At 47.8% G+C, this 11,541-nt stretch overlaps 2 protein-coding genes across 2 annotated transcripts in view; one reads left to right on the top strand and one right to left on the bottom strand.

Moving 5' to 3' along the window:
* The first annotated feature begins 18 nt into the window (after window positions 1–18).
* Window positions 19–5,189, top strand: LOC108031762 (E3 ubiquitin-protein ligase RNF123). Its single transcript, XM_017105470.3, has 11 exons — window positions 19–379; window positions 447–693; window positions 840–985; window positions 1,044–1,784; window positions 1,847–2,129; window positions 2,188–2,503; window positions 2,575–2,984; window positions 3,050–3,163; window positions 3,220–3,870; window positions 3,932–4,538; window positions 4,596–5,189. The coding sequence occupies exons 1-11, from the start codon at window positions 216–218 to the stop codon at window positions 4,913–4,915; spliced, it is 3,999 nt and encodes a 1,332-aa protein (XP_016960959.1). The 5' UTR covers window positions 19–215; the 3' UTR covers window positions 4,916–5,189.
* Window positions 5,190–5,259: 70 nt separating this feature from the next.
* The window catches only part of LOC108031763 (soluble guanylate cyclase 88E), a 38,538-nt gene continuing 32,256 nt past the window's right edge, over window positions 5,260–11,541 (bottom strand). The window contains exons 3-14 of the mRNA XM_050888749.1: window positions 10,087–10,314; window positions 9,529–10,016; window positions 9,328–9,451; window positions 9,129–9,261; window positions 8,757–8,983; window positions 8,589–8,693; window positions 8,372–8,518; window positions 8,170–8,320; window positions 7,031–8,111; window positions 6,744–6,977; window positions 6,390–6,671; window positions 5,260–6,315 (exon numbers count right to left, since the gene is read on the bottom strand). Coding sequence (XP_050744706.1) covers window positions 6,147–6,315; window positions 6,390–6,671; window positions 6,744–6,977; window positions 7,031–8,111; window positions 8,170–8,320; window positions 8,372–8,518; window positions 8,589–8,693; window positions 8,757–8,983; window positions 9,129–9,261; window positions 9,328–9,451; window positions 9,529–10,016; window positions 10,087–10,254 — 3,309 coding nt within the window. The 5' untranslated portion in view covers window positions 10,255–10,314 and the 3' untranslated portion in view covers window positions 5,260–6,146. The remainder of the gene's footprint in view (window positions 6,316–6,389; window positions 6,672–6,743; window positions 6,978–7,030; window positions 8,112–8,169; window positions 8,321–8,371; window positions 8,519–8,588; window positions 8,694–8,756; window positions 8,984–9,128; window positions 9,262–9,327; window positions 9,452–9,528; window positions 10,017–10,086; window positions 10,315–11,541) is intronic.

Genomic DNA, 11,541 nt, shown 5'->3' with positions numbered 1-11,541 from the left:
AATGAATAACTTTTTAAGTCCCATTTAAATTTTGAATTTCCGAAACATCGGTTCCCCGCCTTATTCGATAGTTGCCACCGTTACACGCTCACACAGGAGTGCCCGACCCGCCCATCTCTAAAGCAAAGACTTCCTTTTTTGCCTGGCTCCGTTCGGATTCAGACCGAAATTCAGACTTTGTCTGGAAAAGCTAGCACTGAGATGACAGAGCCAAGATGTCGATATCAAAATTATTCGTGAAAGTGTTCAACGAGGATATATTCGAGCAGGCGGACCACGACAACCTGTACTCGGACCTGGACGATGACTTGGAGGGTGCGAACTGCTCGACCGTACCGGACCCTAGGCCCGCAAAGCTCGCCGATTTGTCCGTGACCAAGTAGGAGTGTCCTTCACCTTGGCGGCTTAGCCTTGCCACTCAAAAGAGTCCTTCTTCCTTTCCCCAGGCAAATGATCATTGTGCGAACGTGGCTAGATGACAAGTTCCAGCAGATCCAGACGGATAGCAATGAGGAGATCCGGCGCCTCTACATGGAGACGGAGAGCCGCATAGGCCCAGACCTGACCATATTCGACGTGGACTACACGACCACAGTGCGCGTATCCTCGGATCGCCTGGCGCTGCGCTCCCAGGGCAGCTTCAACACGGTCCGTGCGAATTGTTGCGTGTACGGCGGTCGCTGGATGTATGAGGTAATCGGCGTTAAAAGGAGTGGGAGTGGGTATAGATTGGGGAATGAGTGGTAGATTCGGCGGTGGTCAACCACCAGCGGTCAATGACTCGTCAATGCAGGAGTGTGGGTTGCTCGTGCGTACTAGGAACTTGTTAACTTTTTCAGATCCACCTGCACACCAAGGGCGTCATGCAAATCGGGTGGGCCTCCAACTCCTGCCAGTTCAACGAAAACAGCGGCGTGGGGGATACCAAGTCCAGCTATGGATACGATGGCAGCAAGCAGCAGATCTGGCATATATCCACTAAGAAGTAAGCTTTTCAATAATTACCTAAATATATATTAAAAATGATTACGGGTACGGTACAGGTACGGCGACAAATGGCAGATCGGGGACGTCATCGGCGTGACCATCGATGTAGAGAAGGAGGTGATCGAGTACTACCGGAATGGACGATCCATGGGCGTGGCGTTCAATAAGCTGGAGAAGGGTCCTGGCATAACCTTCTTCGCAGCCATCTCCCTGGGCTACACGCAGGGCATCGAGGCGAACTTCGGGAATCGTCCGTTCATGTATCCAGTTTTGGGCTTCCAACCGCTCATGGCCAGGCCCATCCTTAAGCTGAGGCGAGCCAACCTGCTGATGAACTACCTGATCAACCTGGCTGGCATCTTCTCCAAGTACAATGCCCAATCTGGAGTGACTTCGGCTAATGAAACGGAGGCGCGCGTTTCAACCAAGAAGACGGTGTACTGCATATTTGCCACCTTGCTGATTGAAAAGTTTACCAACGAGATATTTGATCCGTACATCATCGAAGATGTTCTGCTGAACAGAATCTCATGTCTGACAACTCTGGCTGCGGAGAAGGAGAACAAACATAGCGTGTTGCAAGGCTTGCTGTCGCTCTTCTGGAACTATATGGAGGGCGACGAGATCAAGTTTGTCCTGCGGAAGTTAGTGAACGCCTTGCTGGGTACCTTTACGCATACGATCCAGGGACTGGACTATGAGAAGCATCGCAAGGCGCTGGCCATGCTGCATTGCCTATGCCTCCACGAACAGACGAGAAAGTATTTGCTGGAGGGGAAGCTGTTCAAGAAGCACTGGTAAGGTTAAGGGATTAAATTGGTTAGTGGTGGTATCTTCCAGTCCCTAACTTCCTGTTTAGCCTTGCCTTTTTCCTTTACATTCATCCGCTGGAGTTCTACATCATGGAAGAGCTGCTGCCCGACACCATGGCCTGGACGGAGGGAATCGATGGACCCAAGGAAAAGTATCTGAATGTTGTGGAGAAGGTGCGGAAAATCACGGAGCCACTGTATGCGGCGCAAAAGGACTTTCTCAGCACGCTGATGATCAACACGGATGGAACGCGGGAGAGTCCTTCAAGCCGCTCGATATTCCTGGCCAAGATGCGTCGCTATGTAATCGATCTCAGCATGGAGCAGAGAGTAAGCGTTGTCAGAGATTCTTTTCTGGGGAGTTACATGGAACTTTTTTCCCTTGCAGCCCTTCCATGCATTTTTCTTCATGCAGTCGAGCATTCAGCATCCCCTGGATGCGCCTGTGGCGCTCGCCTTTGTCAGCATTCTTATTGATCAGACGAGGGCTATGTTTAAGGAGGAAATGCCCAGCAAGAATGTGGAAGTTAACACCGATTACTTCATCGATGGTAGCTTTGACTACATGCACTTTGATCGCGTGGGAGGTGTCCTGTCGCATTTGAGGAAGGTTCATCGAGGCGACATCGACAGCAGATTAGGAGCTGCGAGAACTCAGCAAATATATGATGATGATCGGCAAAACGTGCGAGTCAATGAAGTGGGTATGTAAATACTTTTTAAGAGGTGTTTATATTTACTGGAAACAATCATTAAATTACAATTTCATTTATAGATACCACTCTTTACCTGCTCGGCGAGAACATCAACAATGTGGCTGTTGTCGGTCACACTCAGGGCGCCAGTAACACCACCTACACCCATTTCCTTAACCCTCGGCACAGTGGCCCCACGGATTCCTCTCCGGGAAATGCGGATACGGAGGCCAGTCTCTGCGAGCTCCTTGATCTCTGCATCATCTTTTATTACTCGGCGGGTCACAAGTATATTGTGAAGATAGCCACAGTGAGGGATGAGATAGCTGCTTTGAATGAAGTGCTCAAGGAGACGAAGTTTTACCGCGAGGACATAGAACGTAAGCTGGGGGCCTTGGAACAGCATGCCAATGTCTGCATGAACGAGAATCACCAACATGTGATGGGCGAACTGCGCTCAAAGTTCAGTCAGCGTCAAAATGTTTTTGCAGTGAGTTAATTTTCCTATTGATTTTCTTATTTAAGCCTTTAAAAATGGTTTCTCTCCATTTTTAGACACGCTCAATATCCTTGGCTAGAAAGCAAATCTGGCTAAGAGGAGTGGCCCTGAATGGTCACAGGCGATCCCTGCTCATATGGTTACTAGAACGCATGTTGCGAACTCTGACGGTAGGCATTTCCATCCATATTCTTTACTATTACTCATATTATGTATCTCCCTACAGAGTGCCTCAAACACGGGGCCTTTGTTCTCCTTCGTACCTGAGGTGTATGTGAATACACTGCCCATTCTGTTGGACGCCGTTATGGACTTCAGTCATCATGATTTGAAAGCCCAGTTCGAGGCCTCGGATGCTGAATGTGGTGTCAACGCGGCAGCGGAGTTTCTGGGCATTCACTCCGCCGACCCGCGTATTGTGCTAGCCTCCTGCAAGGACTCCCTGCTGCAGGCTCTGGGCACCCTCACCTGCCACAAGTCTGGAGTTCGAGCACTGGAACGAACTTCGAAGCGGGCTCAGGCCAGTCTGGTTCGCGCACTTCTTCGTCCCTATGAAAACAGAGCGTGGGGTCAGAGTAACTGGCTGCTCTTGCGCTTTTGGATGGGCGAGGGCTATGCGTACAAGGATTCCCGTCAGCCATCCGTGTGGCAGGGAGGATCATTGCCTCTGCATCAGGGACTTTGTCGCAGTCGCTCCAGAAACGAAACTCACACAGGATTGCTGCACAACGTTGCCCCGGCCAATCCTTCAAAGCATTTTCAAAGGCTTATTGGCGCCAAGTTGTTGGAGGATGAGCCCTTTGCCACCGCGTTCCTGAACTCAGTGCTGAGTCAATTGAACTGGGCCTTCTCTGAGTTTATTTTGCTACTGCAGGAGGTTAGTATGTGAGCTAAAGTGTGCCATCCACATAAACAAAATTTATTGGTTTTATTGCCAGATCCAAAACACTGCTCAGAGGCAGGAAAACACCCTGTTTGAGCCCAAGCAGCTGAAGATTTGCTCCATGTGCTTTGAGCTGACGGTCTCGCTGATGCGCTGCCTCGAAATGGTCATCACAGCAGCGCCTGAGGTCGTTACGGATGAATCCCGTCCGAACAGCGATCTCCTGCTGAATCGCATCTGCCAGCTGATCAGCCAGGTGCTCTCCCGGGTGACGGTGCCGCCGGGATGCTTTCAGTTTGTGGTGGACATGTGCTCGGCAGACTTGAATGCAGTTACCCACTATCCTATTGTGACTGCTGCTTTGGGCATTCTGCTAGCTTTGATGCAGGAGGAGATGGAGAGCGACATGAGGCCGCAGATTGTGACTCGGGTATCGCGGGCTTTCCTCACCGATCCAAGCTTCCAGTTTGCCACGCTGGAGTTCGCTTTGGGAGAAATACGAACACCGCTGCTGGAGCAGAAGAATATACCCAGGGGTAACTTCGATCCCTCCTCTAGGCCACACATTGATCCGCTGACCAATGATGTGCGTGTTCCTTTGCCAAACAACTCCAAGCGTATTAGGGCTGATCCGCCGATCCTGAAGTTTGCTCTTAATGATTGTGAGTTTATTGTATACATTATAGATGTACCTTTGAGTAATCAACTCTTCTAACCAGTTCCTTCCCACGTGTCCACCGAGGAAATCGACAACGTTCGCAGCCTGATCGAGAGTTTACGCGTGAAGCAGACGCTGCTTTCGGACATCACACTGCCATCGGAGGACTCACTGTGTCCCATCTGCTGCGCAAAGCCCATCACTGCCGTGTTCACGCCCTGCAAGCACCAGTCCTGCAGCGACTGCATCATGCAGCACATGATGAACTCCAAGGTGTGCTTTTACTGCAAGACCACCATCCAAACCATTGAGACGCTTGATGGAACAGTTATTTATTCCAACGACGATGTCGTTCAGACGGCAATGGTCGAGAGAGCCTAAAGGAAACCCCACCGAAAGCGATCAAGGAAATATTCCTCCGAAAGCCCAACCAAACCTAGTCAACCCGAAAGACGAACTACGCTTGAAGTGTATATATACATTTATTTGGGTACATTAACTTGTATCATTTCGTACAATTTTTGTTTCAGTTGTATGCTTGCCATTATAAGTTCAGATGTGATATGCCAAAAGTGCAATGTAACGACTTAAAATAACCAAAAATTAAAATTATTAGAAAGATTAAAACTCGAAAGTATATTAAGTAGCACAATAATTCAATATAAGTTCATTGTGTTCACACCACTTTGCGAATTTACTTTGCCATTACTTTATATTTACGTTTATGTCTCACTTCTCACAGTCCTATATGCACTTGGTTTAAAGAAGAAACAAAGTGAATGCATTTATTTTGAAACTACTAAAAAGAAAGATATAAATCTTGCTGATTTATAGTTCTGAAAACGTCAACCTAAGATCTCTTAATTTTAATGGATGTACCATTTTCTGAAATGCAAAAATAAATGTATTTTAAACGAAACCACTGAATCATATAGAAATTCAATTGAGGAAGTAGATATTTTATGGAATATTTATTTAATTTTCTGAGCTTTTAGATTTTGATAGCGTTAACAAATCGCAAGCAACGAGTTTGTTGGACCTTTAGATAAAACATTTAGAAAATATGCAACTCTGAATTCTTTTGGAAATATTTATTTAGTATTCGTGTCCACATAAAATCTACTTAACCATTTAACTACTACAAATATATAGAGATTTTATAATACATATATAATAGGTTTAGTTTATTTTGTGAGCAAACTCTGCCTCAGGTGGTTTCATGAAAATGTAGGGAAAATGTCTTCCCTTTGTAGTTGGATTCCTGTTGGTATTGTCATATTTAGAGGTCAAGAAATTTGAAATCTTTTGATTAAAGCACACAAGTATATGGTATATAGAGTGCCAACAGTTTATACAGATTCTTAGCATATTTAGACACTGATTTGCCGAGTTTTAAAGCCCTGCTTGACTAGCTATAGTCTGGGTATACATAACATATAGGTACATTCTTTAACTATTCTAGGCTATACACTATGAGATTCAACAACTAACTAAATCCTAATAATTGCTGACTAGTTATCGTAAATACACCGAAAAGCATCGGGAACAGTGAGCAGAATCAGAGTCAGTATACATGATATGGATGATGTGGTGGTGCTGCCTGCTGGATCCTCTACAGAATTCGGCAGGCGTTCGAGTGCATCCGGTGCGAGTGACGTCCATTTCCGTGTCCGAAGCCGCTGCAGCACTGATGGGTTATCCCACCTCGTGGAGAGTGCTGGAAACTCTGGCTGTTGGTCATCTTCGGCTCCAGGTGATGGCAGCTGGGCGCATGGCTATGGCTGTGGTGTATGTGATGTATTGAATGGTAAATATAATAAGGGGAACTTTATTTTTTAAGATTATGTATTCCCACCCATGACTGCAGAGGCCGGAGTCCGAGATGGAGCTGGGCATGGGCATGAGGCGCTGTTGCTGCTGAGGCGGTGGTGGGAGGAAAAGTGGACAACCACCGGCGGCCATGTCGCCACCACCCCCATCATGTCCAAAGAGGGCAAGCCGCATGTTGGCCGCCTTTGTCGCCGACTGGGACTCCACTTCATGAACCTCCTCGATCATCTTGTCCAGCTTTTCCATGGCCTTGGTCTGCTTGGCGGCCAGGAAGGCCTTTCGCGCCGCCTTGGACATCGAATGGGGTCTGGAAAAGTAAGTTAGGATCAGGGGTTATCTTTCTGATTTAAAGAGATTTATTGTTATATGTAGAGCTCACCTAGCTGGCGCCGAATTGGATCGATGTGGAGGAGGTGAGTGCAGGGAAATGGACGAGACCGAGTCCTTGGAGCCCGGTCGGTTGGTGTCACTCTTGCTGGTACTTGCCTGGACCATCTGGACCGCCGGTGGTTGCGTCATTGGTGGCGACTTCGAACGCATGGGACACACCTTGGCAGCCACCGCAGTGGGAGTAGTTGCATCCAGGCTGCTGCTGTTGGAGAAGGTAATTTTTCTAATTAACGTAGGATTGTCAGACTGTTCTTTATGGTCCTCCTGGAAACTTACTTGAGCTTTGTGGCCTTGTCGCGATCCAAGGATGCACTGCTGCAGGTGGCCGTTTCTCTGGCCGGGGCTGTCGAAGGCGGCGTCAGCTGATCCATGGCGGCCAGTTCCTCCGGCGTGAACTTATCCGGATTACTGGGCCTCGGTTTTGGTGGTGCACTGCCAATTCGGAATGGCGGAGTTTGACTGAAGCCACAATCGGGCGGATTGTTGTTGTTGTTGGACAGAGAGCTACGCGAGATTTGCAGGTCCTCGAGGAATTCCTCGGTGTCCAGGATGAGGGAGCCAAATATGTCAGAGGGAGTTCGCATAAACACATGTCCAGTGGAGTTCGAACGAGATTCGCGACGTTTCTCCTGGTCCGCATGGGAGTAGCCTGCATTGCCTCTCACTGGGGAGTTGGCCACGCTGCGACGAGCCACATCTTTGAAGGTTACGGGTGAGTAGATGCGACTGTTGCGGTCATCGGAAGGTGCGCCTGCTCCTCCGGTTGCTCCTGCTGCTCCTCCGGAAACTGAAGGTCCCATATCTGCCGCCGATCCCCCAGCGCCTGAGTTTCCACTTAACCCGTCCGCCACCACGGCCTGGTGGTGAAGCGACATGTGAGCCGCAGCAGCTGCTGTAATAGCCAAACCGGATATGGTGGACGAAGGAGCCATCACATCCACTGTAGGAACAGCAGGGGCAGGACTCGCAACCCCCATCGTTATGGAAACGGGCGTCAGTGGAGTCACCGGCTTGGATCCCGGCGGCATTATGGCCTTGGGGTTCGTCGGTGCCGGAACCGGGGAGATCGGAAAAGCCTGCAGAGCCGCCGTCACCTGCAAGGGCAGCCTGTTCTCGCGCTCCTCCAGCCAATACGTGCCCATGGTTCCCTTGCCCTTCACATCAATCTCGCCACGCTCAAGGATCTTGTAGTTGGGACCGATGAGAACCTTCGTGGACTCCGAGATGTGCACCTTCATGGCGATGCTCGTGGACTCCATTCGAGAGGCGGTGTTTACGGTGTCACCAAATAGGCAATAACGGGGCATCTTCAACCCCACAATGCCCGCCACCACGGCGCCTGAGTGGACACCCACACCTGGAGGGGATAGTGGGTATATGTAGGAAGGAACCACCTTAAATTCATTTCAACTTACGTATCCTCAAATGCTGGCCCGTGGAGGGATCCTTGAGATCGGTTATGGCATCCACCATGTCCAGGGCCATATCACAGACTCGCTCGGCGTGATTGGCATCCTTATCCGGGGCCCCCGCCACCACCATGTAAGCGTCCCCAATGGTTTCCACCTAGAACCATTCATCACCATCTAGGATACATTGCATAAAAATAAAACCCACCTTGTAAACAGAGTTCCTCTCCGTCAGCTTGTCGAATATGGAGTACATGGCATTCAGCATGGACACCACCTCCATGGGAGTAATTCTGCTGCAGATCTCCGTGAAGGTAACGATGTCCGAGAACAGGATAGAGACACTATCAAACATCTGCAGGGAAATAAATTAATTAAACAATATATTGTTGGCTCATATTTAACCTGAGATCATATTATTTTACCTCACAAGTATCAATGGGATTTTCACCCCTTCGGAGGCGATCAGCCACCTGTTTGGGTATCATCTGATAGAGCAGCTCATCTGTTCTCCTCATCTCCTCATCCAACTAAGATTTTTAAAAAATCATTTATTACGAAATCATTTTTACTACTTGTCTGATGTTTCTTACCAATCTCATGGACTCCTCCAGTTTCTTGGACTTCTGCTGTTCTTGATCCAGGGCCAACTTAAGTTCCACTGATTGTTGAGTACCCGCCAGCATGAGATCTCTGCTAAAGTCATGCATGGATAGATCGTTGATATACAGGCCAGTGGTTATCAGGGAGGTCAGATCGGGCATTACGGGGGTACCCAGAAACATGATCATGCGCCAGTTCTCCATGTAAACCATTTGACCTGTGGAAAATACATTATTAGTGTTGAAACCTTATAACAATAATCTTGCCATTGGAGAACACAATCATAAAACGAATTAATACCTTACGTCTTCGAATTTGTGTTTAGTTAATTTACATATTAGTTTTGATAATTTTTCGTATACCTTTCAATCTCAAAGACTTCTCCGGCTCACTGCCATCTTCATGGGTAAGTAAATCCTCATTTTGAACGTCGAATCTCTCCGTTACTGGGTCCACAGTCACCAGCTCAAATATGTTATTTGTGCGATTGAGTATCTGTTATAATTTATACAGGTTAAGACAATCATTATAATTATTAATCAATTATCAGCTTTAACTTACAGTCTGGAATTTGAATGCAATTAGAGGACGAACCAAATCGAACCAGGCCGTGATTTTTTTCCCCAAGAGCTCTGGCAAAATCACCATTAAAGAGTTTCCGATACTGCGCACTACCATGTCGGCACTAGGTTAGGATTAATGGGATTTATAAAAAATAAATTAAATATTGTTTGCTCACGAGTTTTAATAATAAGAACATACCCAAATACCATGCAGAAGGGAAATATCTCGAAGAGCACGTGTGCGCTGATGGGCAGGTGTTTCTCCTCCCGCGTCATCGCCAAGGATGCCAGGGTAAAGGCCCGGTTATCGAAGGTCAGTTGGAAGGTGACGTGGACCGTGTCGAAGAGGATCTCCTCCCGCACCAGCTCGATGTGCATCTCCTTGTGGTAAAAATACCGCGCCACCTCCCGGATTTGACCCATTGTGTAGTAGACGAACCCCCGACGCTTGGAGCGATAGTGCAGGGTCAGACCCTGCTTCGTCTCGTTCTCGCAGATGAAGCTGGGGGCTCTCATCCGCGGATAAGAGAACTTCAGGTACTCGTGCAGGTTGTCCAGGCCGTTGAGGAAGTCGCGCATGTGGCGACCCAGCACGGAGAGGACGCGATCGTAGCCATACTGACCCACGAAGCCCACGAAGTAGACGCCCATCTGGTCCATGAACTCTCGCTCCGAGACGCCCAGGACCTGTTTTAGGGACAGGAAAATTTATCGGAAGGGGATTATTTTATCAAATCAAAATTAAATCAGCACCCACCTGTTGCGCCTTTTTGGCCAACTTCTGGAGCAGGTTCTCGGGGTAGACCTGATGCACGCTGAACGAGGGCGAATCGATGCCGGCCTGACGTCGGATGTCCTCCCATTTCTCCTCGCCGTAGACAGACTTAATGTACTCGGAGAGATTCTCCAGGAGCAGTCCGTACATCTTGGCGCTGGGTGGGGGTCACTTCCTTAGGCTTCACTCGGCTGACATTGATGGTTGGATCTGTTAATGGAGACCGGAATCAATTGATTGACATCCAGTTGGCTGACCGACTTAATTAAATGTATATCTGTGCAGGAAGCGGGTTTAAATGATGAATTATGCAGAAATCAATCAAAGTGGCTTCTTCGGAATATTGAAATATATTTCCAAATCCTTGACATACATTTCCGACCCAAATTCTTTGCTGCTTTCCGCATTTTAATGGCTTTTCTTTATGGCTTGGCATACTTTTTAGCACAATTTATGGACTTCCCCCGGGTGTGAGTCTGCATTACACATACGCCCAGCTGGCTTCGGTCTGCCTGAAAAACTGTGCCGATTTGCGAGGGTCCACTTGGACCGTGAAATCACTCAAAATAAATGAATGCCTGGTTTGGTTTCTATGGACCAGACAGCCGACGCCTTCGCTCCAGTCGGGAGCATATTATTTTCGCATCATTCTGTTGATTCAGCGTGTCAACGGATCCATTCGTCTATTCATCCACGGAGGCAACTGTCTCGCCATGGCTTTCAACGCCACTTTGCTGGTCTAAACCAACAATTCACCAAGGTCTATGGGAAGTCTCTAAATGGCGGCACGTATGTGGCATTAATTGGAAATCATTTGCAGATGAAAGTCGAAAATGGAATTTTTACCAAACTTCAAATAGCGTATTTAGTAAGTAACAACCCACTGCTATTTATCCCAGCAAGTTAACCACATAATAAAACCACAATAAATTGACCTTCAGTGGCAGGGGAAAGCCATAAAGTACTTTCAATTAGTTGCTGTAATTACATTACATGCAGTACCTAGCCAGCCGGCTAGTACATATAAAACTCATTAAATCATTCATTTATAATACATGGCTGGCATTTGAGCTTGAGGAACTTGTGCTGCTGCACTGCCCAGTTCATTATCCTTGGGCCAGGGCGAAGCTAATTGCCGCCGGCCCAAGGATCTGTTAATTTAGCCTGGTCCAATTGAGTTGTGCTCACAATTTAGAGGCAAGGACAATTGCTATTTATTCGCTCCCCTTTGAATCTGGGCTAATTGAATTGCATTCGCATTCAAAGAAATGCACCTGGCTCTGGCCATGGCTTCTAAGAATAAATTGCACTCCGACACCTTGAGATTGAGGTATCTGTATCTGTAAGTGTATCTGTATCTGTAGCTGGCGGCACGGCGCAAATGAATGGGATTTGATGGCATATGTTTCCCCCTTTCGCATGCAATCCGCATATGTT

Source organism: Drosophila biarmipes, chromosome 3R (assembly GCF_025231255.1).
Source record: "Drosophila biarmipes strain raj3 chromosome 3R, RU_DBia_V1.1, whole genome shotgun sequence".
NCBI lineage: Eukaryota > Metazoa > Arthropoda > Insecta > Diptera > Drosophilidae > Drosophila > Drosophila biarmipes.
The sequence above is the reverse complement of the archived record's forward strand: the minus strand, read 5'-3'. Positions and strand labels throughout refer to the sequence as shown.